Here is a 26,446-nt window from a genome sequence, read left to right as displayed (position 1 = left end):
TGAAAGGAAAGAACTTTCCAGTTATGCTTCTAACTATGTCAGGACCTTTTTTGGAGAGACTCCACCCAGCAGGTCGATCTTCCTTTTAAGTGTGGTTGTAACCTAAGGTAGGAATGTACTATGAGAAATAACAGCAGACAAAACAATTTTGTCTCCATACATGTGAAAATCTGCTGTTTAATTTAAAATGGTGTAAACTCTGAAGCTTAAAATAACTGAAATGTTTTCATTAAGTGTGTCGCTGCTGATTACATAGGCTATGTCCACACTGCAGCATAAATTCGAATCTAAGGCGCTTAATTCAATTTTAAAATGTGACTGTTTACACGTCAACTACCATTATTATGAATTTGGGGGTGCTACAGCAGTTATTTTTACTCCAACACCTGAGTGGGATTGACAGGCAGTTTGAATGTAAGCATTCAGATTAATGGTAGTGTGGAAACAGCTTCCAATTCAGTTGGTTCTGTTGGCCTCCAGAGGAGTCCCATATGTATCCCACAATGCCATCAGTTGTCTGTTCTGGTTGGTTACATCTCCGATGCTTTCCAGGTGCTCGGGAACTAAGGTAACAGGAAGCCCATGAATTTGAATTGTATCGGGAATGCAAATTCATTTTCTTTCTGACCGGCGTGAATAGCACACCTCAGCCATCACATCCAGCCATCATGAGTACTCAAGGTTTTTCTCTGGAGTGAGTCCTCAGGGTTGCAGAAGAGCTCTAGCATGGACTCTCAGTGAGATCCTGGATCTCATTTGTGTGTGGGGAGAAGAATCCATAATGAGCAGACTGCATGTCTGCAAGCAAAATGCCACCATTTGCAAGAAGATTCAGACGGTATGACTACTAAAGGGTACAGCTGGGATACTGAGTAGTGCTGGGTGAAAGTAAAGGAGCTCTGGCAGAGCTACCATAAAGTCAGAGAAGCCAATGGGTGATCAAGATCATCTCCCAAGATGTGCTGATATGAGCACCTGTACAGAATTCTTGGGAATGACCCAACCATGGTCCCCGAAGCTAACAGGGACTCTTCAAGAGACCATTCTGAGGAGTGCAATGTGAGCAGAGAAGTGGAGCAGGTGGAGGCTGATGATGTTCAGCTGACACCCATGGAAGCTGATCCTGTCAGTCCAGAGCCATTACCCTCCTTATTGACACCTGAAGCTATGGTGTCCATTGTGTCCAGCAATGGTGCCGAGTGGGGCTCTTCTAGTGAGTATCTTTAGTAATGCTACAAGCTGGCTGAGTTTGGGGTATGGGTTTACTTTTGTGGAGTGCTTTTTTTTTTTTTAAACACTGCTGCAAGCGGGCTAATGATCCAACACACGCAGTGACTCAAAGCCCCCCCCCCCCTTTTTTTTTTTTTTTTTTTAAAGAAAAGCTTGTTAATATTTCTGGGGATGGAGCACTTACCATAATTGGAGATCTCCATAAAGGTCTCATACAGGTATACAGGTACTCTTTTATTTTTTTGCCTGAGGTTTTTGGGGAGGCCTGACTTACTGTGGCTTCCACAACAGCACACTTTGTCATGCGAGGCAACCATTAAGTTAGCTAGCATCATGGCTTCACACAGCATTTTGGCAGATTTTCCAGCCTTGCGCTGACACAGTGTGAGCATATTTTCTTTTTCACTCTCTGTTATTCTTAGGATGCTGATCTTTCTTTTTGCAGCCTGTAAGAAGCATGGGAATTTGAATTAGTTTTTTGCACTGCTCCCTTGCCTTTTCAGTTTGTGATGACTGCCTTGTCACACCACTTGGCTGACAGGCTCTCCATCTCCCTCCAACATACGGCTGGCAGGCTTTCCTGGTCTTCTCCCCTTCCACCAGACTGCTGGTTTTTCCCCTGTACAGGATTGATGAAGAGCCAGCCCTCAAACACTTTTTGGAACTCCTTTCATTTTCCAGGGATGAATTCCCCCTGGCTTGCCGTGTGGCTGGTGGAATTGAACTCTCCCTATCCCCCACCATGTGGTTCCTGGGTTGTCCAGACCCTGTTCCCAGAGACTGGCATGTACAGCACAAGCTTTTCTACCTTTAAATGGCTTTTTCTGTGTACAGGATTGATGCGAAACCAGCCCCTGAGAAATTTTTTTGGGGCTCTTTTCGTTTTCCAAGGACAGGAATGACCCATCCGCACCACCCCACCCTTCCCAGGCTGCCATGTGGCTGGTGAAATTGAACTCTTTCCCCCCCACCCCCACCATTGATAAGCCCAAAAATCACACTATGTCCACAGAGAAATTGGCTAAATACTTTATGCTCTGCACAGGCTGCTTCAGTGTCATCCTTAAAAAGCCAAAAGTGGCCTTGGAAAACAAAAGCTTGATTATAAAACAGAGCCATTCAGTCTATGGGTAATCACTTTGTCATATTTGAAATATGTATCTACATTTTGACCTTCACTGTCTTCCATGGGCAGCTTATGTGGGGGAGACCAGGTTGGCATGATGAGGAGGAAGAAGAGGAGATCCAAGTAGGACCTGATCTTGCAACAAGTAGAATAGCAGACAGGGAGCGAGCCAGAGTTGTTGTTTGACCAAAGGTGGACACGGCAGTAGTGCCAAAGCGTGCTCCAGTCCAGGAGCAAGGACTAAAGCGAACTCAGGCTCAGTTCCTGTTGCCTGCCCTCCCCTCCCTGCCCCATTGTTGGGGTCACTGAATGCTGGGGGAGGGGTGGGGCGGGAGGATGAGGACGTTGTCCTGCCCCACCACCAGGACCTCCCCTGATACGAAAGGCTTACATACCACCAAACATGATGGCTTTTGCGTTTCTCTTTTTTTTTCTCCTAAATGCCCTTTCCCCCATTTAAATAAAAAGAAACTTAAAAAAAAAAAAAGTCTCATTTATTGGGTCCTATGTTGTATGGTGCACTTGAAGATGCTTTCAGAAAGATTAATTGGAAATAATTCTGTGGTGTGTGGAGAGCAAATTCATTGTGTGAATGTAGGCAACAGATTCATGTGGCTATGGGCTCATTCATAAATCTGTTTTTCAAAGCTTCCCTGATTGCTATTGCTTCTGCATGTGCATTTGCAAATGCTCTAGTGTCCGGCTGTGCATAAACCCTGCTCGTGGCATCTTTCTCAGCAACCCAGGCTGGTATTACATTTTTTGCCTGCTATTCGCAAATGTTATGCAGAATACAACAGGCTGCAACCGCTTTGGGGATGTTTGGGAAAGGTCCAAATGGGTCAAAAGGCAACAGTTTTTCAAATGACCAAAGGTATATTCCACCACGATTCTGTACTTGTTCAGTCTATAGTTGAAGCAATCCTGGCTACAGTCCAAGTTGCCAGTATATGGCTTCATGAGCCAAGGGACCAGAGGATAAACAGGTCCACCCAGTATCACAGTGAGCATCTCCAGATCGTCAATCTTGATTTTCTGGTCAGGGAAGAAAGTCCCATACTGGAGCTTTCAGTACACACTGGAATTTCTACAGATGTGCGTATCATGAACCTTTCCCAGCCATCCCATGTAGATGTCGGTGAAACAACCTGTGTGGTCTACCACAGTAACACCACTGAAAAGTACTCCGTGCGGTTTATGTACTTGGAGGCCAGGGGGTCCCGGGCCAGGATGGGAATGTGAGTCCCATCTATTGCCCCACCGCAGTTAGGAAACCCCCATGGCAGCAAAACCATCCACTATGTGCTGCACGTTTCACAGAGTCACGATTTTCTTCATTGAGGGTCACAGATTGCATTGGCTACCTGGATCGCCATGGTTCCCACAGTGGATCTACCCATTCTGAATTGATTTCCCACTGACCAGTAGCTGTCAGGCATTTCAGACTTCTAAAGAGCAATGACTACTCGCTTGTGAACTGTTAAAGCAGGTCTCATTTTCATATTGCTGCGGTTGAGGCCAAGGGCCAGCAAGTCGCAAAGTTCCATAAAAGTGGCTTTCTCATGCAGAAGTTCTGCAGCCACTGCTGGTCATCCCATACTTCTAAAATGGTGTGGTCTCACCAGTGTGTGCCGGTTTCCTGTCTCCAGAAACAATGCTCTACTGCAAGCAATATGTCCAGGGCAGCCAGCAACTCCGCATTCCTGTTTTCCAGTTCCTCCATATCATCTGATACATCTATCCTATCGTCCCACTCTCCTCTAACACTAAACTGCTAAATGACAAATTGGGTACTGGACATTATGCACTGTGCAATGGCTATGAGCTCTTGTGTATTCATGATGGCACTTTGCACGGCATGCCCAAAAAAGGTCGCAAAATTCCTTTGACTCTCCCTTTGTTTTCCAGTAGTGGGTGCTTTGCACTATGGGAAGATGATGACTTTAAGCACCCACCCTCCACTGGACCATGTGGCTGACTAGCATGGGATGGTGGCCTTTTTACCGCACAAGATATAGTAGGAATGTCTGAGACCTCCCCCCTCCATTGTTGGCACAAGCCCCTTCCTCACCACACCACATGGCGGCTAGGCTTTGGGGGTCACGTTTGTATGAGAGGCTGAGAAACTTCTTTTCTGCAGTTCACATTTGTACAAGGGCAGCTCCCTTCCCATCCCTGTGCGCACACACGCAGGTGTCATGCTGTTGGGATCTGTCCCCCACCCAACCACATCACGTAGCTAGCCACTGACTGAACCAATAAAAGCATGTGCCTGTGGGGCAGTGCAGACCGTGCTGCCAGACAGCAGAATGTCCTGGCTTGCACGCGGTGAAGGTTCCAAAGGCAGAAAAGATTTTGGGGGCTGGCTGTTGCCAGGGTGGAAGTCTTTCCCCCATGGCAAAGATTTTGGGGGCTGGCTGTTGATGGTTGAAAGATTTTTCAGAGATGATCGCTAGTGGCTCGGATCCCTCCTCTGAGTTCCTCGAGTACTGTAAGATGCTGCCCAATCTCATTAACAGGAACAGATTACAGCTTGTGATATCTGGCACTGGGGGGCCGGCCCCCACAGTCAGTGGCACTTGGGGCTGGCCGACCTGCTGGAGAAAGTCCTGGAAGGGGCTATCTCAGCTGGCTGTTCAACCACCTCCCCCAACACAGCCCTCATAGAAAGTAGCCCCTGCGGTCAATGGCATTCAGGGCTGACTCCCCCCCACCCCCGCCAAAAAAGCCCCTGAAGGGACCCTGTCAACTGTCCCTTCAACCACGTCCCTTCATAGAATGTGTGTGGCAGGGCGGGGGGCAGATATCACAAGCTGTAATCTGTTCCCGTAATATTTTCACCCAGACTGGGTGGCCAGTTGAGATGGTACAGTCACCTGGGTGATCCCAGGGCACAGAGTCATTCTGGTGTGTGGGCATGGCAGTCCCCTACCTGGTGTGCTAATTGGGTGATCAGGCAAAAGTTGTACTTGAAGGTAAGCAACCAGTTTACATGATTCTGAAGCCAGCCTATTTGGTTTTCTTTCTCCTAGGATTCTCTACTTTTCTTCTGAAAAAATGGCCATTTGCTTTCCACAGGAGGGGAATGAGGGCAAAGCAATGTGGGAAGATGACATCACATACCTACAGTCACTTGTGGGACATTTTTTCCCCATACTGCCCCAGTGAAAAAACCCAGAATGCCATGGGGCTGAGGGAACTCTGGGGTAGGTTCCCACAATGGACTGCTGCAACAGTCGATCTTTGGTGATTCAGTGTGGCAGCATGAACTTGAATTTGTGGGGTGGTGAGGATATTCTCATTGAAATTTAAAACTCAGTGTTACACATTCCAATTTCATAAATTTGAAATTCTCATACTATATACATAGCCAAAGAAAGTCATTTGTTTTGGGATTGTGGGCAAAGCTTAAATTCCATTTTCCTGCTTTAATCTGACTTTTGGACCTCAGCATTTTAAACAAATAAACTATGCCCAGCAAAAAGTCAGTATGTTAAGCATATTATTCCCATCCTCAAAACGCAGTGTATGTGATCAACATTACTTAGTAGTGATATAGGTTCAGGCCACTGCACAGAAAGGGGAAGCAGATGGTTTATCAACATGTTGCTTTTATTAGCTACGTGCAGTAACAATTTTGTTTCCCATTTATTTCAGCTTCCAACATAATTTGTAGGATCCTCTTAAGGTAGCTTTGCCTGTTCATTCACTGTAATCAGCATTCCCATCATTGTGGCATCTCGACAGCAAAAGCAACATTCTTGTCTTTTTATGGAGTTTGACTACTCCTTGTTGGTGTTTGACTTAGTCTTTATTACTTGACATTATTTACCAAAGTACACAGAAAGCCACCTTGTTCAGCTTTTTTCTTCTGACTTTCATCCATGAAGATGGACGGCAGATCTTTTTGTTCTAATATTTCCTGATTCCTAAACATAGGAGATGGGATAATGTTAAGAAAAAAAAGGCCCTCCTCTTCAACAGATCTGCACCCTCCATTTCAGGGGTTCTCAACCTTTTTCTTTCTGAGGTCCTTCTAAAATGCTCAATTCCACAGCCCACTGTTCCTATAAAAGCCAGAGTCAACATTAGCAAGCAGGGCAGTTGCTTGGGCCCCATGCCATGGTGGCCTCAGCAAGAGAAGTTGTCGAGACTTGGCTTCGGTCCTGTACCTGGGCTTCAGCTTTGTGCAGTGGGGCTTTGTCTTGCTCTCCTGGGCCCTAGTGAGTCTAATGCCAACCTTGCTTTGCTGGCTCTCTGAAACCTGCTCGTGGCCCACCCAGAGGCCCCTAGATTCTTGGTTGAGAACAGCTGCTATATGTGTTTGGGTTCATATCGTCTTATGATTGTGACCAAAAAAAATTATTTCTGTTAACCGTGCGGAATCAGCAGAGCTTAAGAAAAGTGAGAATTCTATTCTAGCTGGTGTATATGTAGCAGAACGGCTAAATTCTGGAACTAGAAGTTAGCTGTTTCTCGTGATGATGCATGTCCCATAAAGCAAACAGTTGGGTTCTTGAGTTCCAGCCTGGGTTCGCCGAGCTAATAGTGGAAATTGTCTTTGTAAACTTCTGTTGTGTCAAAAGAGCTGCTTTCTGCATTTTTATTCCTGATTACGTAATGCTCAGGAAGTTTGCTTGTAGTTTTGCTGTTTCAACCCATTTAAAGGGCTAATATAATCCTTTGAGGGGTGCCAACAGGGATGTGGACAAGACATATCCAGTGTATAGAGTGTACTAAGATTTTCAGAAAGCCTTCGGAAAGATCACCAACAAAAGGCTGTTACTGAAAAGCTGCGTCTACACGTGCACGCTACTTCGAAGTAGCGGCACCAACTTCGACGTTAGGCGGCGAGACGTCGAAGTCGCTAACCTCATGAGGAGATAGGAATAGCGCCCTACTTTGACGTTCAACGTCGAAGTAGGGACCGTGTAGACGATCCGCATCCCGCAACGTCGAAATTGCTGGGTCCTCCATGGCGGCCATCAGCTGGGGGGTTGAGAGATGCTCTCTCTCCAGCCCCTGCGGGGCTCTATGGTCACCGTGGGCAGCAGCCCTTAGCCCAGGGCTTCTGGCTGCTGCTGCCGCAGCTGGGGATCTATGCTGCAGGCACAGGGTCTGCAACCAGTTGTCAGCTCTGTGTATCTTGTGTTGTTTGGTGCAACTGTGTCTGGGAGGGGCCCTTTAAGGGAGCGGCTTGCTGTTGAGTTCGCCCTGTGACCCTGTCTGCAGCTGTGCCTGGCATCCCTATTTCGATGTGTGCTACTTTGACGTGTAGACATTCCCTCGCTGCGCCTATTTCGATGTTGGGCTGAGCAACGTCGAAGTTGAACATCGACGTTGCCGGCCCTGGAGGACGTGTAGACGTTATTCATCGCAATAGCCTATTTCGATGTTGGCTGCATGTGTAGACGTAGCCAAAGTGAGCTGCCATGGCTTAAGAGGGAATGTCCTCTCGTGGATTGGCAACTGGTTAAAAAACGGGGAGCAAAGGCCAGATATAAATAGTGAGTTTGAGACTGGTCTGTAAAATCATGACAGGTGTAGAAAAGGTAAATAAGGAAGTGCAATTTACTCTGCATAACCCAAGAACTGGGAGTCGCCAAATGAAATTAATAGGCATCAGGTTTAAAACAAGCAAAAGGAAGTAGCTCTTCACACAGCACGCAGTCAGCCTGTGGAAGTCTTTGCCAGAGGATGATGTGAAGGTCAAAAGTATAACAGAGTTCGAAAAAGAATTAGATAAATTAGAGGAGGAGAAGTCCATCAGTGGCTAATAGCCAGGATGGGTAGGGAGGGTGTCCCTAGCCTCTGTTTATCAGAAGCTGGGAGTGAGTGACAGGGGAAGGATCACTTGGTGATTGCTTGTTCTCTTGGTTCCTTCTGGGGCACCTGGAATTTGCTCTTGTCAGAAGACAGGATACTGAGCTAGATGGACCTTTGGTCTGACCCATATGGCTGTTCTTATCTTCCTTTTCTTAGAGGACTTCTTTTGGACTCTCTCTCTTCTGCTCTGCTCCCTCATAGTGTAATGTGGCATAGTCTGTCTTTTTTGAGAGAAGTAGGTTCGATCTCTTGCCAGTAGCACCTTGCCAGCTTGTCAGCAAAGGAAACTAATGCCGAACACTATGTTTGACATTAGGCAAATCTCTTGATGTGTGGTTATAAGAGTCTCAGCATGGCTTTCAAGTTTTCATGCTTGTGTTTTGATGCTAGTATATAGTCTGTATTCCACTGAATTCTGCATAAGCAAGTACTGTCATATCACAGAGGGTACAAAATTTAATTCTCCTTGCCCAGTAGTGCTTTACAGGTAACTAATGAAGCCACATGGCATGCTTGTGGTGTACTGCTGCTACTGTTTTATAGATGGTGTAACTGTGGTAGAGCAATTAAGTGAATGGCCCAAGTTTCTACAATGAGTCACGGAAATGAAACTGCAATTTAGCTAATCTTTCTTTTGATCCTAAGATGTCTCTAGCCACTTCCTCAACTCACTATAACTTTATATACTGAGCTAAAGGGACTGTCTTAAAGTAAATTCAGCTTGTGTTTTAAGCTTTTGATTATTCTTCCATATTATCCTTTAAACAGAATGTCCTACTGCAGTGAATAATGATAAAAGTTTTCAACTCATCAGCTCAGAAATTCTTTAAAAATATATTAAGTTTGTATTGATATACAGGATTTTAATACTAAAATTACCTTACCTTAAACTTGTGTTGGGGAGACAGCTAGAGGATGATTCATAATAAGGAGTGTACTTTGAGCCTTGAAGACTGAGAAATAAGGTAGCTTAATAAAGCAAGACAGCTTTCCTTGCAGGCTTATGGGAAGAAGTTAAGGCCAATACTATTCAGTTGGAAACTGTTTTTCTTGAGTAAGCCAATGTCAGTTTGGTATCTGCTGCAGCATTAGAAGGAAGATGTTCTGATCCGTTAAAATTGATTACATACAATGAAAAAAAAGAACAGCTTTTAGTGGGGGAAGGAAACTCAGAAAAAAACTGACTTGAACTATATTGGAAACTGAGGGCTTTTATGGGGAAGTTGTTTCCAGAATAAGATCTGGCTTGAATTTAAAGTACTATAGCTATTGTGAAATAATTCCCCATGTAAGTGTTTATTTGATAATTAGAATGCCTTTGTAGGCTAAACTGCAAAGAAGCAGTCGTCTTCTGGGAATAAGAAGGTTACACAGGGGAGTTATTCTGGAATAGTGATGCTGATTAAATTCCCCAGAAAACCAAGCCATTGCATTATCTGCTGTTTGAGTCAAGAAATGGCTAGTCTAAGCAGTTGTAGAGAAGTCATGTTGCATAAGAGTGATGGTGAGCAGTTTACATACAAGCATGACTGGTTCAGAGAATGATTAATTCTGTAATTCTAACAAAGGAAAATTAGTTTTTAAGAGCTGAAAGGAAGAAATAGCAACAAAGTTTTTTTGTGTTTTTTTGTGACAAAATAGACATTAATGAGTTTGGGAAATGCCATTGACCATATAAAATCTGTCTTCCTTCTGCACCACCATTTTGGGCCACTCTCATAGCTTCATGTGTTAGGCTATGCAGTAGAATCCTGACATATGCACACTCAGGTTGCGTGAATCTGGGGTTAAGGCAACTCTGAATGGCAGGGAGCTGGCAGCTGGCTCCAGTCTGCCCACAACTTGGGAGCAGGGAAGCTGACCAGAGCTGATGCGCTGGTCATTTTTCCTACTCCTGTGAGCTGTGGGGAGCTGGAGCCTGGCTCCCTGCTGCTCACAGGAGACAGGGAACTGACCAGCGCTGCTGAGCTGGTCAGTTTCCCAGCTCCTGTCACTGGCAGCAGCTAAGAGTCAGGCTTCCACCCCTGACAGGAGCTGTGAAACTATGGTTTTCCCGCTTCAGTCAGGGGCAGTGAGAGTCACGCTGCTGCCACTGACAGGAACTAGGAAACAGACCAGGCAGCAGCACTGATCAGTTCCCTGTCTCCTGAGAGCAGGGAGCCAGGCTTCAGCTCCCCACAGCTCACAGGAGTGGGAAGACTTACCAGCACATTGGCACTGGTCAGCTTCCCTGCTCCTGCGAGTGGTGGAGAGCTGGAGTCTGGCTCCCAGCTTTGTGCTGCTCACAGGAACCTGTCCAGTGCTGGTGTGCTGATCAGTTTCCTGGCTCCCCCACGAAAGGCAAAATTTGACTTACGGGGGTTGCACAAGAACGCAACCTCCGCGTAAGTCGGCAGGTCTACTGTGTAGTAAAGCCCAAGCTCTATCCCCTCTTTCTCATGCATGCTCAACTTTACAAACATGAGTAGTCTTATTGAAGCCAATTCATGTGAGTAAAATTAGTTGAATCAGCAAAGTATTGTTTAATTTTATCTGGCTTTTGACAGCACCAGGAGAAGCTGCCACTTGTTATAAACTGTTTGTTCTTCTTTCCAAAATAAAATCTGGTCAACAACAGTAATGAAAACTTTGTTAAAATACTGCTTACAACCATGCCAGGTCTACACTGAAACCTTCCTGATAGGACCACTCCATAGACATCTTTTAATAAAACTCTGAATTTCTGTAGTTCCGAGTGTCCAGTGAACTTGGGGTATTTCATACATCGATATGCTGCTTGCCTGTATCTCAACAAACCAGATGGAAGCAGGATTGTTAACCATGATATACTATTAAATGTCTAGTTAAATGTTTTTCAAGCTCTTACACTTCATTAACTTGAAGCTTGTTCTGAGCAGAATAGATAGGGTACTGCCCAAAGATCTCCATCTGTTCATGGGCTATTGCTAATTGCCAGGGTCTCTTCCTTCCCTTCTTTTAACTGCTGAACAGCTTGACCTTTGGTAGTATGATATTGAATGAGTGTGGCTAATAATACTTCTTGAGATGGCTTTGAAGAGCAAGTGCTGAGTTTTTCTCCCATCGTTCAGGATTATCACTTGAAAAAAAATGAGAGAGCATAGTATCCTGTCTGGGATACCGAGTACCATCTGCTATTGAAAATTAGGTCACTGTTTAAAAGTACTGGGATCTTAAATTATTTGGTGTTCTGACTTCCCTGCAAATGTGGCTTAAAGACCATAACATTTACAGTGTGTAATTCTGATTGATGGTGAAGTTTGCAGTATTGATGCTCCTGAAACTTACTGTATTTAAAATATTCTGTTAACTGTTAATGTACACGTAGGGGGATTTATTGATGCTTTGAAACTTTGTTTCATATAGGAATAGGAGGCACTAATGAATATAACACCTAGTTTGAGACTAGTTTACTTCATAACCACTAGTATGTAAAATGAGTGTAATCACCATTTTTGATGACTGTTATGATATCTTAACTGTTTGGTTTTTTTTTCCCCCTAGATGAAATAAAAGCAGATCTAGAAAAGCAAAGGTAAGATCTTAATTGGTACATTTTTATAGCAATCTCATTGGCTGTTACTTGTCAAAGATTGCACAGTAGTGAGCATGTGAGTATCTGAACATCAGTTTTTACGAAGTACAAACAGGTTGCTTGTTGGAAAGAGTTAGAATAGCTTTGGTACTGTGCCTGTGTAAGGAAATGTGTGCATGTGGAGAGTACTAATTATGTAAGGCTTGTGGTTGTGGGTGATACAGCCATAACTGCCAGCACATTTCATTAAAATAATTGCCACACTTCTGAAGGATTCCAGTTTTTCACTTCTGTTAGTTAACTAAGTTGGTCTGTTAATAGTCATGACCATTTTAACTAATAGAACATCCTAACCCCTTCTTTATCGTTCTTTGTGTTCAAGTAGTGTATGCTTTTAGTTGTTTTGATCACTAATGCTAGTCTACAATAACATTTAAATAGCTACCGGTCAGTCAAGTCACTGGATTTCTTTCTGATATTAGCTGTTGTTTGTATCGGTGTAAAAAGATATATATATGGTATGGCTCATCTCTCTCCCTCCCTCTTCTCGGTGGGATGGTATACCGGATTAATGGTATCTTAAAGGAAAATTTTTTTATGTTCTATGTACTTCTCAGTGTTTTAGGATGGTGGTTTGGAGTTGGAGGGGGATAAGCTGACAAATAGTGATGTTCTAAAACTTAATAAACCAGAATCTAATAAAATATTTAAGCAATACCAGGTTGCTCGTTAAAGCCATAGATGGCTTTTGAGGAAGAGAGTACAGTAGACCCATGACTTATGTGGAGGTTGCGTTCCTGTGCAACCCCATATAAGTCAAATTTCCCAGCTCCCTGCCACTCACAGGAGCCAGGAAACTGACCAGCGCTGCCACCCCTGACAGGAACTGTGAAACCTCTCTTCTCAGGGGTGACAGCCAGACTCTTGTCAGGGATGGCAAGAGACAGGCTGCCATTACTGTCGGGAGCGGTTTCCCCATTCCTATCAATGGCGGCAGCTAAGAGTCAGGCTCTCAGCTGCAGCCACTGACAGAAGCGGGGAAGTTGACTAGCACAGGAGCGCTGGTCAGTTTCCCCACTCCTGTGAGCGGCAGGGACTTGGCGCCTGGCTTCCAGTTGCCCGCCACTCCCAGGAATCAGGAAACTAACCAGTGCTGCTGCACTGGTCAGTTTCCCTGCTCCCCTGAGTGGTGGGCAGCCTGGAGCAGGTGTCAGCTCCCCACCACTCAGTCGCGTTAACCCACGATTTGCACAACTTGAGTGCGCGTATCTCTGGGTTCTACTGTAAAAGTGTGTGCATGATCTTACGAACCAAGTGTGAAATCAGAAGTACTTTAGAAAAGACTCTTACATTTGGGAGGCTGTGGGGGAGGGGGAATTCAGGTCATGCAGATGTTTGTCTCTGAGAGAGATTTTTTTTTTTTTCCCTGCTCATATCACATTCTCCTTCAGAAATAAATTTTCAGTATGAACATCAAAATGTAATTTAAAGGCTAGTTCTCTTTGAATTAACAGCACATTTATTGCCATATAAAACGTCAGCTGACGCTGCACATCACAAACTGAAGGTGAATCTACGCTACTATGGGAGATCGATCTAAGTAATGCAACTTCAGCTATGTGAATAGTGTGGTTGAAGCTGACATACTTAAGTTTACTTACTGCAGTGTCTTCACTGAGATGTGTTGACTGGAGATGCTCTTCTGTCTGCTCCCCTTGCATTTCTTGTTGAGGTGGAATACCAGGGAGTGACAGGTAAATGATTGGTGGTCAGTTTATCATGTCTGGTACTGATGTGATAAATCATCTTCCCCCAACACACACCTGGATCGGTTGATGCCCCATTGATCCTACTGGTAGTGAAGACATGCCCTGAGTGGAAAATTGGTGAGGGTAATTGTCAGAGCCTATTTAAATGCTAAGAACTGCTACACTTAATTGAAATGCTTTGGCAGTGTGAAAAAGCATTACTAATTCCCAAATGGCTAAATGGCAGTTAAAATTTATTTCCATACTTGAGACTTCAGATCATAGATATGCCATAGTTTCACAGACTTATCAACCTTGGGGTCTGTAAATCAGTTTCTGAAAATGTCACTGGCTTCTCTTGCTCTGTCTGTCAAGAATAAGAGTGTCTGTCTAACTCTCAATGCTTGTTACTAGATTGCAAGTTTGAAAATATCAGGAATTCATATAAGTCTCTTTTTTAAAAAAAATTGCAAACACACAGCTTGCTGTCCAAAGACTGAACACTTCTCATCCATATATTAGACTTTCACTTCTCATAATGTAGCTTGTTACATAAAATATTTTAAGTCTCCAGTTCTGCAGATAACTCCACATAGTGTCTGTGCTACGCGCTCTTATCACCAAGATCTTAGAATCATGTTAGAAGGGAACTCAAGAGGTCTTTTAGTTCAGTCTCCTGTTCTCATGGCAGGGCTAAATATTACCTCTCTAGACCATCCCTGACAGGTTTGTCTAACCTGCTCTTAAAACATCTCCAATGATGAACATTTCACAACTCCTGGGGCAATTTATTCCAGTGCTTAACCACCCTGACAGATAATTTTTTTTCCTAATTGCAATTTAAACTCTTTTTTTGCTGCAGTTTAAGACCATTGCTTCTTGTCCTATCCTCCAGAGGCTAAGGAGAATAATTTTACTCCCTCCTCCCTGTAACAGCCTTTTATGTACTTGAAAACTGTTAACATATCCTCCTTCAATCTTCTCCAGACTAAACAAACAATTTTTAAAATCTTTGCATGTGTCCTTGAATAATTTTTGTTGCATCTCTGCATTTCTCCAGTTTGTCCACATCTGTCTGTGGTCCCAGAATTGTATGTAATTCTCCAGTTAAGGCCTAATCGGCGCATAGTAGAGCAGAAGAATTGTTTCTTGTGGCTTGCTTACAATAATCCTGATAATGCAGCCCCAAATAATATGTGCGTTTTTTGCAGCAATGTTTAACTCTGACTCATACTTAGCTTGTGATCTACTGTAACCCCACATCCCTTTCTTCAGTGCTCTTTTGTGGGCAGTCATTCCCGATTTTGTATGTGTGCAGTTGAGGTGTTCCTTCCAAAGTGGAATACTTTGCATTTGTCTTTGAGTTTCATCCTGTGTACTTCAAATCTTGTCTCCAGTTCATCAAGATCATTATCAATTATCCTCCAAAGCACTTGCAACCCCTCCCAGTTTGGTATCACCCACAAACATTGTAAGTGTGACCTCTATGCCATTATGTAAATCATTGATGAAAATACTGAACAGAGCTGAAACCAGAACTGGTCCTTGTGGAACCCCACTCATTATGCCCTTTTTATGTGACTTTTGAATCATTGGTAACTGCTCTCTGGGAATGGTTATCCAACGAGTTTTTTACCCACCTTAGGGTATGTCTACACTTGCTCCAAACTTTGAAGGGGACATGGTAATCAGGGGGATGGGAGATTACTAATGAAGTGCAGTGATGGCTGCACTTAACTTTTTTCTCCCCTTTCAATAATTTTCAAATTTTATAAACTCTGACAGGCTAATTCTCAGAATGCTGAATGTAAGGTGCCCTTAAAACTTCTACAGCTAGCTCTCATCTTCCCCAAATCCCACTGTCATTTTGTTTCATAGACAAACAGAAATATGAGCTTTCCTGCTTTTTCAGCTCCCAGTTGATTTCTTAGCTTTGAGTGAATAATACCAAACAATGAAAATATTTCCTCTGTGCCTGCAGAGGAAAGTGCTTCTGTGAAAAGTTGACTTAGCAATTGAGGAGTGATTTTTGAGATGCCTGTTCCACGGCAGGAGCATCATCTTCAGAAGTTAGGCGTCAACCATTATATCTGGGGTTAAAAATGTTTGTAAGAAAATGAGGTGAAGTTAACGTTTGATCCATTCTGTTCTTTGTCTGCAGTGTAACTTTCTGGTGAGGTATTTTACCAATTTTTCTTGAAGTTCCTTCCAAATTTTATCAGCATCAGCAATGCAGCAGCAATTTCTCTGAAGTTTGTTGAAGGCTACGGATAATAGGTTTCAGTATACACTCCTCTTTAACCCATCGTTATGCGCTTTGGAGATATTTCTGTCTAATCCCAGTTTTCTTCACAAAGTTTAATGATAATAAGCCAAATCTTAATAAACTTTTCAAAACCATCAACCACAGAATTCCATTAAACATTGTGAGAGGGAATTTATTTGGACCCTCCTTTTCGCTGCAGTGATGCTGAAGCAAAATGGTTGTTATGGAAGTACTTTGTGTCTTCAACAATGTTTTCTTTCCTTCCTGGAGAAGGTGTACTTACGTTTTTGGCTAAAAGATACATTAAATGTGCACCGCAGCCATATGTTAGAAGAAGAAACAGAATAATATTCCTGAATAAGTTTCTTCTCATGTTTGCAGCGTTGTTTGTGACAAAACTGTGCATGCCACGGTAGAATTTTTGTTCAGTCTATAACAGATTTCACTGCCACTTCTTTTAAATATTCTGTTTGGACATTTGCTGAGGTATCTGTTGTTTCTGAAAGATATACAACCTGGTCTTCTGTTGTCACACAGACACATCATACTTATGGATCATTATGTGTATATCATTCTACTCATGAAGTTTAAACTGTAAAATTTCCCCTCAGTATTTCATGCACATCAGTCAAGTTCCTTCCTTGTACACTGTCTAGCAACTTTCCACCAATATCTATTCTATCAGGTAGAGTGTAAGTTTGAGGACTCAGCCATGTCAGTGAAGTTTTGTTGTTAACAAAGGTGTATATTTGTTCTTTTTACAAACTCATCCATGATAGTACTTTTACCAGGTGATTTGAAATCTTTTGCTTGCTGCTGATACTTTGTTGTCTGAAATATGTTTAGTTGCAGCACTGCTGCCAAAATTACCAGTGAATGACGCAAGTTGGTGCAGATAGACTGAGTTTCTTACACTTATGTGGGAACTGGAAAAAAATTGAATAATCATTCTTCAGTCTTATTCAGTTAACCACTTACATTTTTTTCAGCAAGAATGCAGATTCAATTCCATGTTACCAAAAAAGCTAAGGCTGATGGTGTCTAGAGTGCACTGAATTTTGGAGTAAGCCCCATTGAACTCACTGCTACTTCTGTTTTCTGAGAAAACGAGTATATGAAGATGTTCCATTCTAAAAGTGGAGTTATGCTATAGTAAAATGGGCAATAGATGTATGGCATAACCATTCTGGTTTGTGGCCCTGATGTCCCAAAATAAGAGACGTGTAATATGAAATAAGAAAATGACACTCAGTGGCAACTTGCAACTCTAGGTTTCTCTTACTGCAGCCTTCTTTACTGTATACTTGTCTGATAGATGTTAAATCTAGTTAGCTGATTAAACAAGCCACAAGGATTAGCTAAACTTTTTGTTCTAGCATCATACAACACAGCAAATAGCTTGGAAATTTACTTGTCAAATCATTTATACTAAAAAATAGAGAGTTTTGAAGCATAATGGATTGCAAAGTGAATTATTTAAATTTCTAACCTGTTGAGTTGCATTGTTCTTCAGACAGATCTGCTTCTTGATCCACATCATTTTCTCCCAATAATCAGTTCCTTGCAACTAGGCCCTGTATCATTTTCTTTCACTGCTTATTTTCCTTTTTAACCCTGGGAATGAATTTCTTCAGAATAGTCCCAGATGGGGTCACTGACACCCAGCAAAAGTGTGGAGGAATATAGAAAGCTGTGTGTGCGCTCAATAACGTCTTTCCAGTCCACTCCACTCTTCCTTTCTGTGCTGCCGCCATCCTTCCCAATACAGTTAACCTTTGATGCGTGATTTCAAGTTGTGCTTAACTCACATTGACATGAGTTAAGTGCAACTCAAAATGCTGCTGTGTGCCACTTATGCTTGCTTTGATTTTGAAGAGAGAGAAAATGTAGTAAATTTCAGAACACAAGAAATAAATTGTTTCTCCCTTGAACTAGGCAAGGTGCTGCCCCGCCACCAAAAGCAAATTTCATTGAAGCAGATAAGTATTTTCTTCCATTTGAGCTGGCCTGCCAATCAAAGTCCCCACGCATCGTCAGTACCTCTCTAGACTGCTTGCAGGTAAGTGTTCTGTCTAATTTAGAATAGGGTAAGCTATGGGCAAAATTGCAGGTCTAAAATATTTTCCCTTTATTAGGAATCATGACACTGAAGGCCTGACATTAGTCAGAATGTATACAAGTTACTTCTGCTGGTCTTCTGTGCCACTGCGTAATAGAGCATTTTGATGCAGAATTAATTAATAAATAATGCACAAGTTATTTTATCTTCTCTCCTTGCCCATCTCTCCTGCCGGCCACCAGCCCTAGGTGGCTGGGGTGCTAGCAGCATCATTGTGGTGTTTTTGTCAAAACAACACATCATTTTGCAGAATTTTAAAATTCCACATGCGGAATTTTTAATTTTTGGTGCAGAATTCTCCCAAGAATATTTTCTATGTTAAATCACACAGACTGAGGCTTGACAAAATTGACTGAAAAACTGAAAGCTGGTTTTTGATCTGGAAGTGAGAAGAGTAAATGGTTTCTGTGCAGTTTCCCAAAGATCCCTTTCTTCTGCCTTTCTTCACATCATTTTTGGACTAAAACATACATCTGCTTTAACTTTTCAGGCACTTCAACATTTTACATAATGTGGTAAAGCATTTTCTGTAAAGATTTGAAGATGGAATCTAGCATTCCTAATGGAGCTTTGTAATAAACCCTAGAACTGCCTTGTAGCACCCACCTGAAGTCAGTTGGCGCTTTGGGTGCAGGATCAGGGCCTTTGTTTAGTGTCCATTTTTATCAGCTGCGTCTAATAATTTTAAAATGGGCTTTTTCAGGAATTTTATGATTTAAGCAGACAGTCTTTCTGGGGTGTTGGAAGTAATACCCCAGGACAAAGCTTGTTCAAGCTACAAGAGAATTTTGCTAATGCATATTTGTATTCTGTTGCCTGTAGTATGGACTGACAAGCCTTTTTGTGAGGGCATTTTGCATCTGTCTGCTCATTGCTGTACAAAGTTGCAAAGGAATGATCTATCTGTTTAAAAAAGTTGTTTTCAAGGTTAAAGCTTTAGTTGTCTGAAATATGAACAGTGCACATGATTCCAGTCTGGTTGGGCTCATTTTAGTGCTGTACTGTAGGAGACTGTTATTGGTCAGGAGAGCCATTTATAAATATATTTTCCTGTGCTGTATTGCAGATTGTCTTGTAGGTGACCACATGTACCGCTCTAATTTCTATTCTCTACATGTAGAAACTCATCGCCTATGGACATATCACTGGCAATGCTCCGGATAGTGGAGCTCCTGGAAAGCGTCTGATTGACCGAATAGTTGAGACCATTTGCAATTGCTTTCAGGGTCCTCAAACAGATGAGGGAGTGCAGTTACAAATAATTAAGGTATTTTAGTTTACCCTTTTAAGGTTCATTTTAGGACTTTGTTTGCTTAATGGAAAATTCTTTACTTCTTGTATTGTACATTGCTGCAATAGAATTCCTAATTTTGAAAGCCTGTTTAAGGCCCAAGTTCTTCTCTTGCTTACTCTTTATGCAGCCCCATTGATTGCAGTGGGGTTTCAAAGAGTGTATACAGGTGAGGAATGGGAACCATATATCTATTTCTTGTGATAAAAATGAAAACAAATTGATCATCAGTTGCTTGAGAGTCATATTTTGGTGGCTCAATAGACAATTCTCTACTCTATATTGTGCTCAGGAGATTTGGTATGCTAATGTCTGGTTTTGGTCCAGGCATATTAGAGTATTGCAGGTCAGAGCAAAAGTTTTGCTTGGTGGAGATTTATAAATCATTTTTGAGGCAAACATTGATGAACTTTTAAAAGAACTGTAGAGAATAGATTGTTTGTTTGATCTCTCCAATGTCTTTACAAATTTCAATTATAGCATCACAGGGCTAGAAGATGCTGTAGTCTAATCCTCTGCCAAGATGCAGGTTTTATCACATAATCTTCTTCCAGTCTAATTTTGATTTCAAAGAAATAGAAGCCTTATAAAGGTAGATTAGACATGTGTATTCCACAACAAAGCCACAGCCTACTTACTTACCTGTGTAAATTTTCTAAAATATGGTTGTTCCTGCTTATTTGGTTTTCTTTCTTACTGTATGTGGGTTTTCTGTTTTTGTTTTTCTGAAGGCTCTTCTTACTGCTGTGACATCTCCGTATATAGAAATTCATGAAGGGACCATCCTTCAGACTGTTAGAACCTGTTACAACATCTATCTAGCCAGTAAAAATCTCATTAATCAGACTACTGCCAAGGCTACCCTCACTCAGATGCTGAATGTTATTTTCACCCGGATGGAGAATCAAGCTGTATGTCATTATTGCTTTTACTAATAAATTTTCTTTAAGATTTAGCCTTGAAAAATGGATGCACAGCTTTACTTTTGTGTGTGTGTGTGTGCGTGTGTGCGTGCGCGTGTGTGCGTGCTGTTGGGATTCAGTAACTCTTGCTCTGTAATGGAGAAAATCTGGGCCAAACTGGCCTGAAATGTGTTGTTGGTAAGAGAATTCTACTCTGGAATTTAGGCTTAGTAGACTGGTGTAAAGAACTGAATGCACTGTCAACAATAGAGCTGCATCCTCGAGGACTTTTGTCCTGGATTTGCCCTCAGAAGAAATTATATACTTTTTAATGCCAAGATAACATGACTGTATTAATATTGGCTAATCAAATACCATATATGCAAGCACACTGTATAAATATTTGATTTGATCTTCAGAATGAAGCAATTTGTTACACAATCAAAGCATGGGAGGCTTCAGACAAATACAGATATCACTTTTTTTAAACATAATTTTTGAATCAATTCATTAACATTCAAAATTTGAAAATAATGGAAAAAATAGGGCTTAAGTTTAAAGGGGGATCTATAATAAAACAGCTTGAATAAAATTTAAGATGAAAAGTCCATGAAACTTGTAGCTAGAGCAGAATGCTTGGTTTTAATTGAATTAACCATTAAAGTAGGTGCAGTCAGTAGGCAGACTGCAGGTCAAATTCAGGTTATCAGGTGCTTTTGAACAGACCCTGCAATATTTTTATTTATTTTATTATTATTTTTTTCTCTGGAGTCTGAACTTTGACTGAGAAATTTGGACCTTGACAAAAAATAGACAGCTCCACCTGTGAATTGTGAACTTTTATGTATTCTTATTGTATATTTCATTGTCTGATACTTCAGTTGTGTGTTAAGCTTCTTTTTGCTTTATTATGGGGTATTTTTTACAGAAACAGTATCACCTTGGTTTTTAGATACAAGAGGCCAGAGAATTAGAAAAAACAAATCAACAAAAATCCCAATCTCCCATGGTTCAAGCTGTGGCAGGATCTCCGAAGATTAATCTACTGCAGCATAGCCTGCAGGAACGGAAACCCTCAACCCCTGAAAAAACAGATTTAACAAATGGCGAGCCTGAGAAGAAAGAGACTATAGACCAAAAGTCAGAAAGCGATATGGCTCCTTCACTCTCAGGTATATAAGATCATGTTGCTTGTGCTGACTTAGATAAAATAAGTTGCCCATAGAGGTAATATTGAGTATATTCCTATAGTCTCTTGTAAACTTTTTGGGGTTCTTTAATGATTTATTGAATTGTGAAAATAACTCTGCCGTTCTTTTGGCGATCGGGTCTGCCTGGCCTCTCTTCCCTCCTGTTCTCTACTCTGGAGCCCAGGCCAACATGGCCATGTCCGCTGATGGGAATTCCGGGCCCACAATCAATGGGCCCCCTGCCCTCCTCCCTCAAACAGTGCCTCAAGTTACCCCTACCCAGGAAACCCCAAGTGCCACCCTACAATCAGAGGACACCCTGGTCAGTCTCAGTCCCACCTGCCAGGAGGTGCCCCACCCTTCTTCCACTCTGTGCCACTCCCATCAAGCTTGCACAGCTCTTCCCCTTGGTTCTTTTGTCTCCAGCTCAGCCCCTCCTGATTTCTGCTCCCAAGCAATCCCCTGCCTACCTTCACCCACGCCCGTCTGCTTTTTTCCCTTCCCAGCCCTGTTTCTCTGCTGCCTTCGCCCTCACTCCCTGCAGTGCTGTGTTCAGGTCTGCCCCAGAGTTCTGTCCTTCCTTCTCTTCCCAGCCTGGATCTTCCCTTCCCACTCGCTCACACAGTTACGATCTTCAGACCCCCTCCTCCTGCCTTGCCACTCCACTGATCCCAGCTCTGGGGCTCCCTACAGTCCTATGCTGCTGCTACAGTAGTGCTATTTAAAAGTTCCTGGGACCCAGGTAGGGCTTTGGCAGCAGTGTGAAAAATTTCTTTGTGTGCAAAAACAGGATTTTGGTAGTGAAGGTGTTGAAATGTAGGTTTAATTCTCAGAAAAGCAAGTCTTATCTAGTTCTGGAACTACCAAGACACACATTCTAAGATAATGCATTTATGGCATTTTTCTTGTGGACTTGTCAGTAAAAACAAATAGATATCCTTGGGACTCAAATATTTTCTCTACCAAAGTCTAACCATTTTAAAATGAGGGAAATGTTAGTCTTAAATTTTATATTACCAAATAGCGTATGGGTGCAGGGTTGTACTGGGTTTTGACTTTGTTGTTTACAGATGGAGGGTAAGGAGGAATGGAGAAGGTAAGATGTGTAGAAACAACAGAGCTAAAGGTAGTTGAAAGTCTTGTGGGGAAAAATTGTGTGTGAACATCTACTTCAAAACATTTCATAATGTTACACTCAAAGGTCTGAATGGAGGTTGCAGAGGAGGCCTTAATTCTGGCATTTCCTAATCTTTCAGTGCTAGATTTTCATACTTAAAAACTTTACAGTAAAAGAACATTTAATTTTGTAAAACAGTACTACTAACACATTTGTGCTTAGTAATATTTGACGACTGTAAACACAGTGTAGAATGGTGGTGTATGTACAAAACACATTTAAAAGAAAATACTAAATTGCAGTATTCTTCCTCCTTCCCCCCCACAAAAACACCTATTTCTTGGCATATTTAATCAGAGGAAACAACTGATGGAGGGAAGGAAATGGTTACAGCCATCTTGGAGGATGTGGTCATCTCAGCTGTTAAAGGTAAAAAGTCTCTTGAGAAAGGTTCTTCCCATATGAAACACATTTGTCCAATTTTTGCTTTGTGCTTTTAAAAGTATGGAATACCTTTGTCCTTTAAGAATTTTCTGAGAGATCCACATATCTTGTCTAGTACATATGGAGGCCTAATGCAGCAATCCTGTCAACACCCTCCCATTTATCACTGTAATCCTTTGTTTGGGTCACACTTAGACAAGCTCTCTCTGGCCAGTTAGTGTTGTTCTTGTCCATGAACCACAAGAGTGCCACCTATGTGCCCTAAGCATTTGTATGACGACATTCATATTTTAGTGAATTTATATTTCAAGGATTTGGATTTTTCTTTTTTTTTTTAAAGAGGCTGAAGAAAAGCATGTCGTGGCTGAAACAGCTAGGCCCTCATCTGAACTAGAAGCTTCGGATCTTGCTCCAGCTGCTAGTATTAATGAAAATGTACAAACAAATGGAATTCCAGATGACAGACTGTCTATCTCCTCCACGGACAATCTGGTAAAAACCAAACTTGAATATTGCAAATATCTTCTGGGAAAAAGAGAAATCAGAATGTGTTCAAAAGGACAGCCTTTGGTTTTTAAAACTGGGAATGGGACAGTATATTAGTTTTTGCTTTCATACCTAAAAGCTTGCATTATAAGAGCATGAAAGTAAGATCAGGTTGCATTATACAACTTGACATAGGAACATTCATACCTGAATGCCTGTAGGTATTAGTTTACATACATAGTCTGTTTCAGTACCCAGCTCTAGTCATTTTTCGTGTGAAAGTTTGGAATGACTTTTTGATAGGTAACTTGGAAAAAACAACCCTTTCACATTTATGACGAGTTAGTTTTTATCCTTACAGTCCCTCCTGTTTAATGCCCGCCCTTATATTACTAGCATCTTAGGGTTTGTCTAAATGAAACCTTAGTTTGTGTCAGTCCGGGCTGTAAATATATCACACACTAGCCTGCAATGAACTATATTCATAGACGCTGCTGGCCCACACTGAAGGGTCTCTGCTGTGCTTTGAGCTATTCCTGGGAACTTGCAGTGCACAGCAAAAGAGGCTGCACAGGCACTTAGTGCATAGCCAGCTTGTCAGAGTAGAATTACATCCCAGTTCTCCAGAAATTAAAGATTTATATAGTCAAGTCCATAAATGGTTGAAACAGTGTGTTTAAAAAAAAAAATAAAATTTACTCTGTTTGTGGAGTCTTTTACATTTCTCACATTGGACAGCGTAAGCAACTTAATTTAACTGTTCTTGCATCACAGTGCTGCTTTGATTACTATCACAGCAGATGACGACTTTTGTTCTTTATACACAGATTACAGTGGACCTTCAAAATAAACCATTGCTTTCATGCTACGTTGTGCAAAGATGACTTTTGCTGAACTTAAATTTGTGGCTCAACTTGGCATTACAGTGACTTTCATTTTTCACCATTTCAGTTGTTGTTGTAATGAAGTTCTGTTGTGGTGTTTCCTTGCTCATTAGGAAACTGATGTATCTGGATCTCAGTCATCTGCCAAATTCTCCCATATCCTGCAGAAGGATGCCTTCCTTGTGTTCCGGTCACTGTGCAAGTTGTCGATGAAACCACTTGGCGATGGACCACCAGATCCAAAGTAATGAGATTATTTTTAACTGTTTTCCTCTCTAGAGCATTTAATTTTAGGAACAAAGGGAATCGGATTGTGTATGTATTTTATAGTACAGCTGTAGATCATTCAAAACTTCAGTTCCATCCCTATTTTTGAATATGTTGAAAGACCTGTTTACACTGGAAGTTTCTTGTATGCAAACCATTGTGTGCAGATGAAACAAATAGTCAAGGAACATAGTACTACAGGAAACCATTACGCAGTAGTTCATGAGGACACAAGTTGTTTTAGCTGCAGTAACAGCGAGAAGTTCTGTGGGACTTTATAGACTAACAGACTTATCGACACTTAAGCTTTTGTGGGCAAGGACCCACTTTGTCAGATGCATGATGCACGAAGTGGGTCTTTGCCCTCGAAATCTTATCCTCCAATAAATCAGTTAGTCTGTGTTACAGGACTTCTCATTGTTTTAGCAAATAAAGACTAACATAGCTTCCCCTCTAATATTTTAGCTACAGTGTCCCTGCAATTCTGTAGTACGAACATCTACTCCTGCAGTTTGAATCCTGTGCTTTATGCAAACAGTAGGATAAACTGACTCCATCCCATAGGTTGCAAGCATCTAACAGTCTCTTAAAGAAGACTTTCTTAACTTAGAAAACAGCGACAAAGGGTCCTGTGGCACCTTATAGACTAACAGAAAAGTTTTGAGCATGAGCTTTCGTGAGCACAGACTCACTTCATCAGATGCTGGTCTTGGAAATCTGCAGGGCCAGGTATAAATAAGCCAGAGCAAGGGTGGGGATAACACCCTTAACTTAACTTAGAAAGTTTCTCTTCCCTGGTATTTTTAGCAAAGAATTCAAGCAAGCTGTTATCCCTGAAATGAGCAGAGGTAGTGCTCATTTCACTGAGTAACAAGAGAGAGAAAAAAAGAAAGAAACCAGTTTTCTTCTGTTTCTTCCCTAGGTCTCATGAGTTGCGTTCAAAGATAGTGTCCCTCCAGCTGCTTCTCTCCGTATTGCAGAATGCTGGAGCAGCATTCAGGACACATGAAATGTTCATCAATGCAATCAAGCAATATCTCTGTGTAGCTTTATCTAAAAATGGAGTCTCGTCTGTTCCTGATGTTTTTGAGCTGTCTCTGGCCATCTTTCTCACACTACTTTCAAACTTTAAGACCCATTTAAAAATGCAGATTGAGGTAAGAGTGCTTTGTCTTCATTTTACCTAGAAAATGTTAGCTCAGTGTAGTTTGCTAATAATGCAAAGCAAAGTACAATAGTTTAAAAATTACTACAGGTTGCACCTCCAAAAACCAGCATTTTCTCATCTGGCAGCATCCCTCTTCTGGCAGGATGAGGATGTTCCTGGAGCAGAGACCCAGGGCAGGAATGTTCCTGGCCCAGTAAGTTGGAGGGCAGCAGGGCTGGAGCACTGGCAGTCCCTGGTGGGTCACCAGGGCTGGAGTGACGGTGTTCCCCAGCAGTCCCCGGTGAAGCACCAAGCCCAGGAGGCCAGCTGTGGTGGCGAGCTGCAGCTAGGGAGCTGAGGCAGAGGGCCAGAGGAGGGTAGCCGGTCATTAACTTCCCCTGGTCCTGCAAAATCCCTCATTTGTGACCTCAGTGGTCCTGGGGGCAAGGGGGCGGGCCAGACCAGGGAGGTACAACCTGCACTTCAAACTTTTGCTTCTTTGCAAGCTGAAGTACTACCTTCTTCACAAATTGTATGTGTATGAGGTGAAGGCTCTGTTCCAAGTGAAATTACTGAGTATGCTCATTTCAGCATGTTTGAGAAATTTTGCAGTAGAAAATTGCAGACATCTTTGTCTCATTTGGTATGCACAGGTGTTTTTCAAAGAGATCTTCCTGAATATTTTGGAGACCTCCTCAAGTTCTTTTGAGCACAAATGGATGGTGATTCAGACCTTGACTAGAATTTGTGCAGGTATTTTGTTACAAAAGTTACCCATTCTTTACAATGTAGAAATAATTTTCATTTAGGTTTGACAGTGAAATGGGAATACTTAAATTGGCTAATATCG

General features: G+C 42.1%; 1 protein-coding gene across 3 annotated transcripts in view; it reads left to right on the top strand.

The window, feature by feature from the left end:
• Positions 1 to 26,446, top strand: part of ARFGEF2 (ARF guanine nucleotide exchange factor 2) — a 76,135-nt gene that overhangs the window by 5,305 nt on the left and 44,384 nt on the right. For all 3 annotated transcript variants that reach the window (XR_012647839.1, XM_075011391.1, XM_075011392.1), the window contains exons 2-11: positions 11,705 to 11,735; positions 17,685 to 17,808; positions 18,989 to 19,135; positions 19,891 to 20,070; positions 21,014 to 21,233; positions 22,726 to 22,797; positions 23,153 to 23,304; positions 24,296 to 24,426; positions 25,372 to 25,606; positions 26,250 to 26,349. Coding sequence is in view for 2 of the 3 variants with exons in the window: in XM_075011391.1 (XP_074867492.1) it covers positions 11,705 to 11,735; positions 17,685 to 17,808; positions 18,989 to 19,135; positions 19,891 to 20,070; positions 21,014 to 21,233; positions 22,726 to 22,797; positions 23,153 to 23,304; positions 24,296 to 24,426; positions 25,372 to 25,606; positions 26,250 to 26,349 (1,392 nt within the window). In the remaining variant the exon portion in view is untranslated. The remainder of the gene's footprint in view (positions 1 to 11,704; positions 11,736 to 17,684; positions 17,809 to 18,988; positions 19,136 to 19,890; positions 20,071 to 21,013; positions 21,234 to 22,725; positions 22,798 to 23,152; positions 23,305 to 24,295; positions 24,427 to 25,371; positions 25,607 to 26,249; positions 26,350 to 26,446) is intronic.

Source organism: Carettochelys insculpta, chromosome 17 (assembly GCF_033958435.1).
Source record: "Carettochelys insculpta isolate YL-2023 chromosome 17, ASM3395843v1, whole genome shotgun sequence".
In the NCBI taxonomy this organism is placed as follows: domain Eukaryota; kingdom Metazoa; phylum Chordata; order Testudines; family Carettochelyidae; genus Carettochelys; species Carettochelys insculpta.
This window is presented reverse-complemented; position numbering and strand designations above follow the sequence as displayed.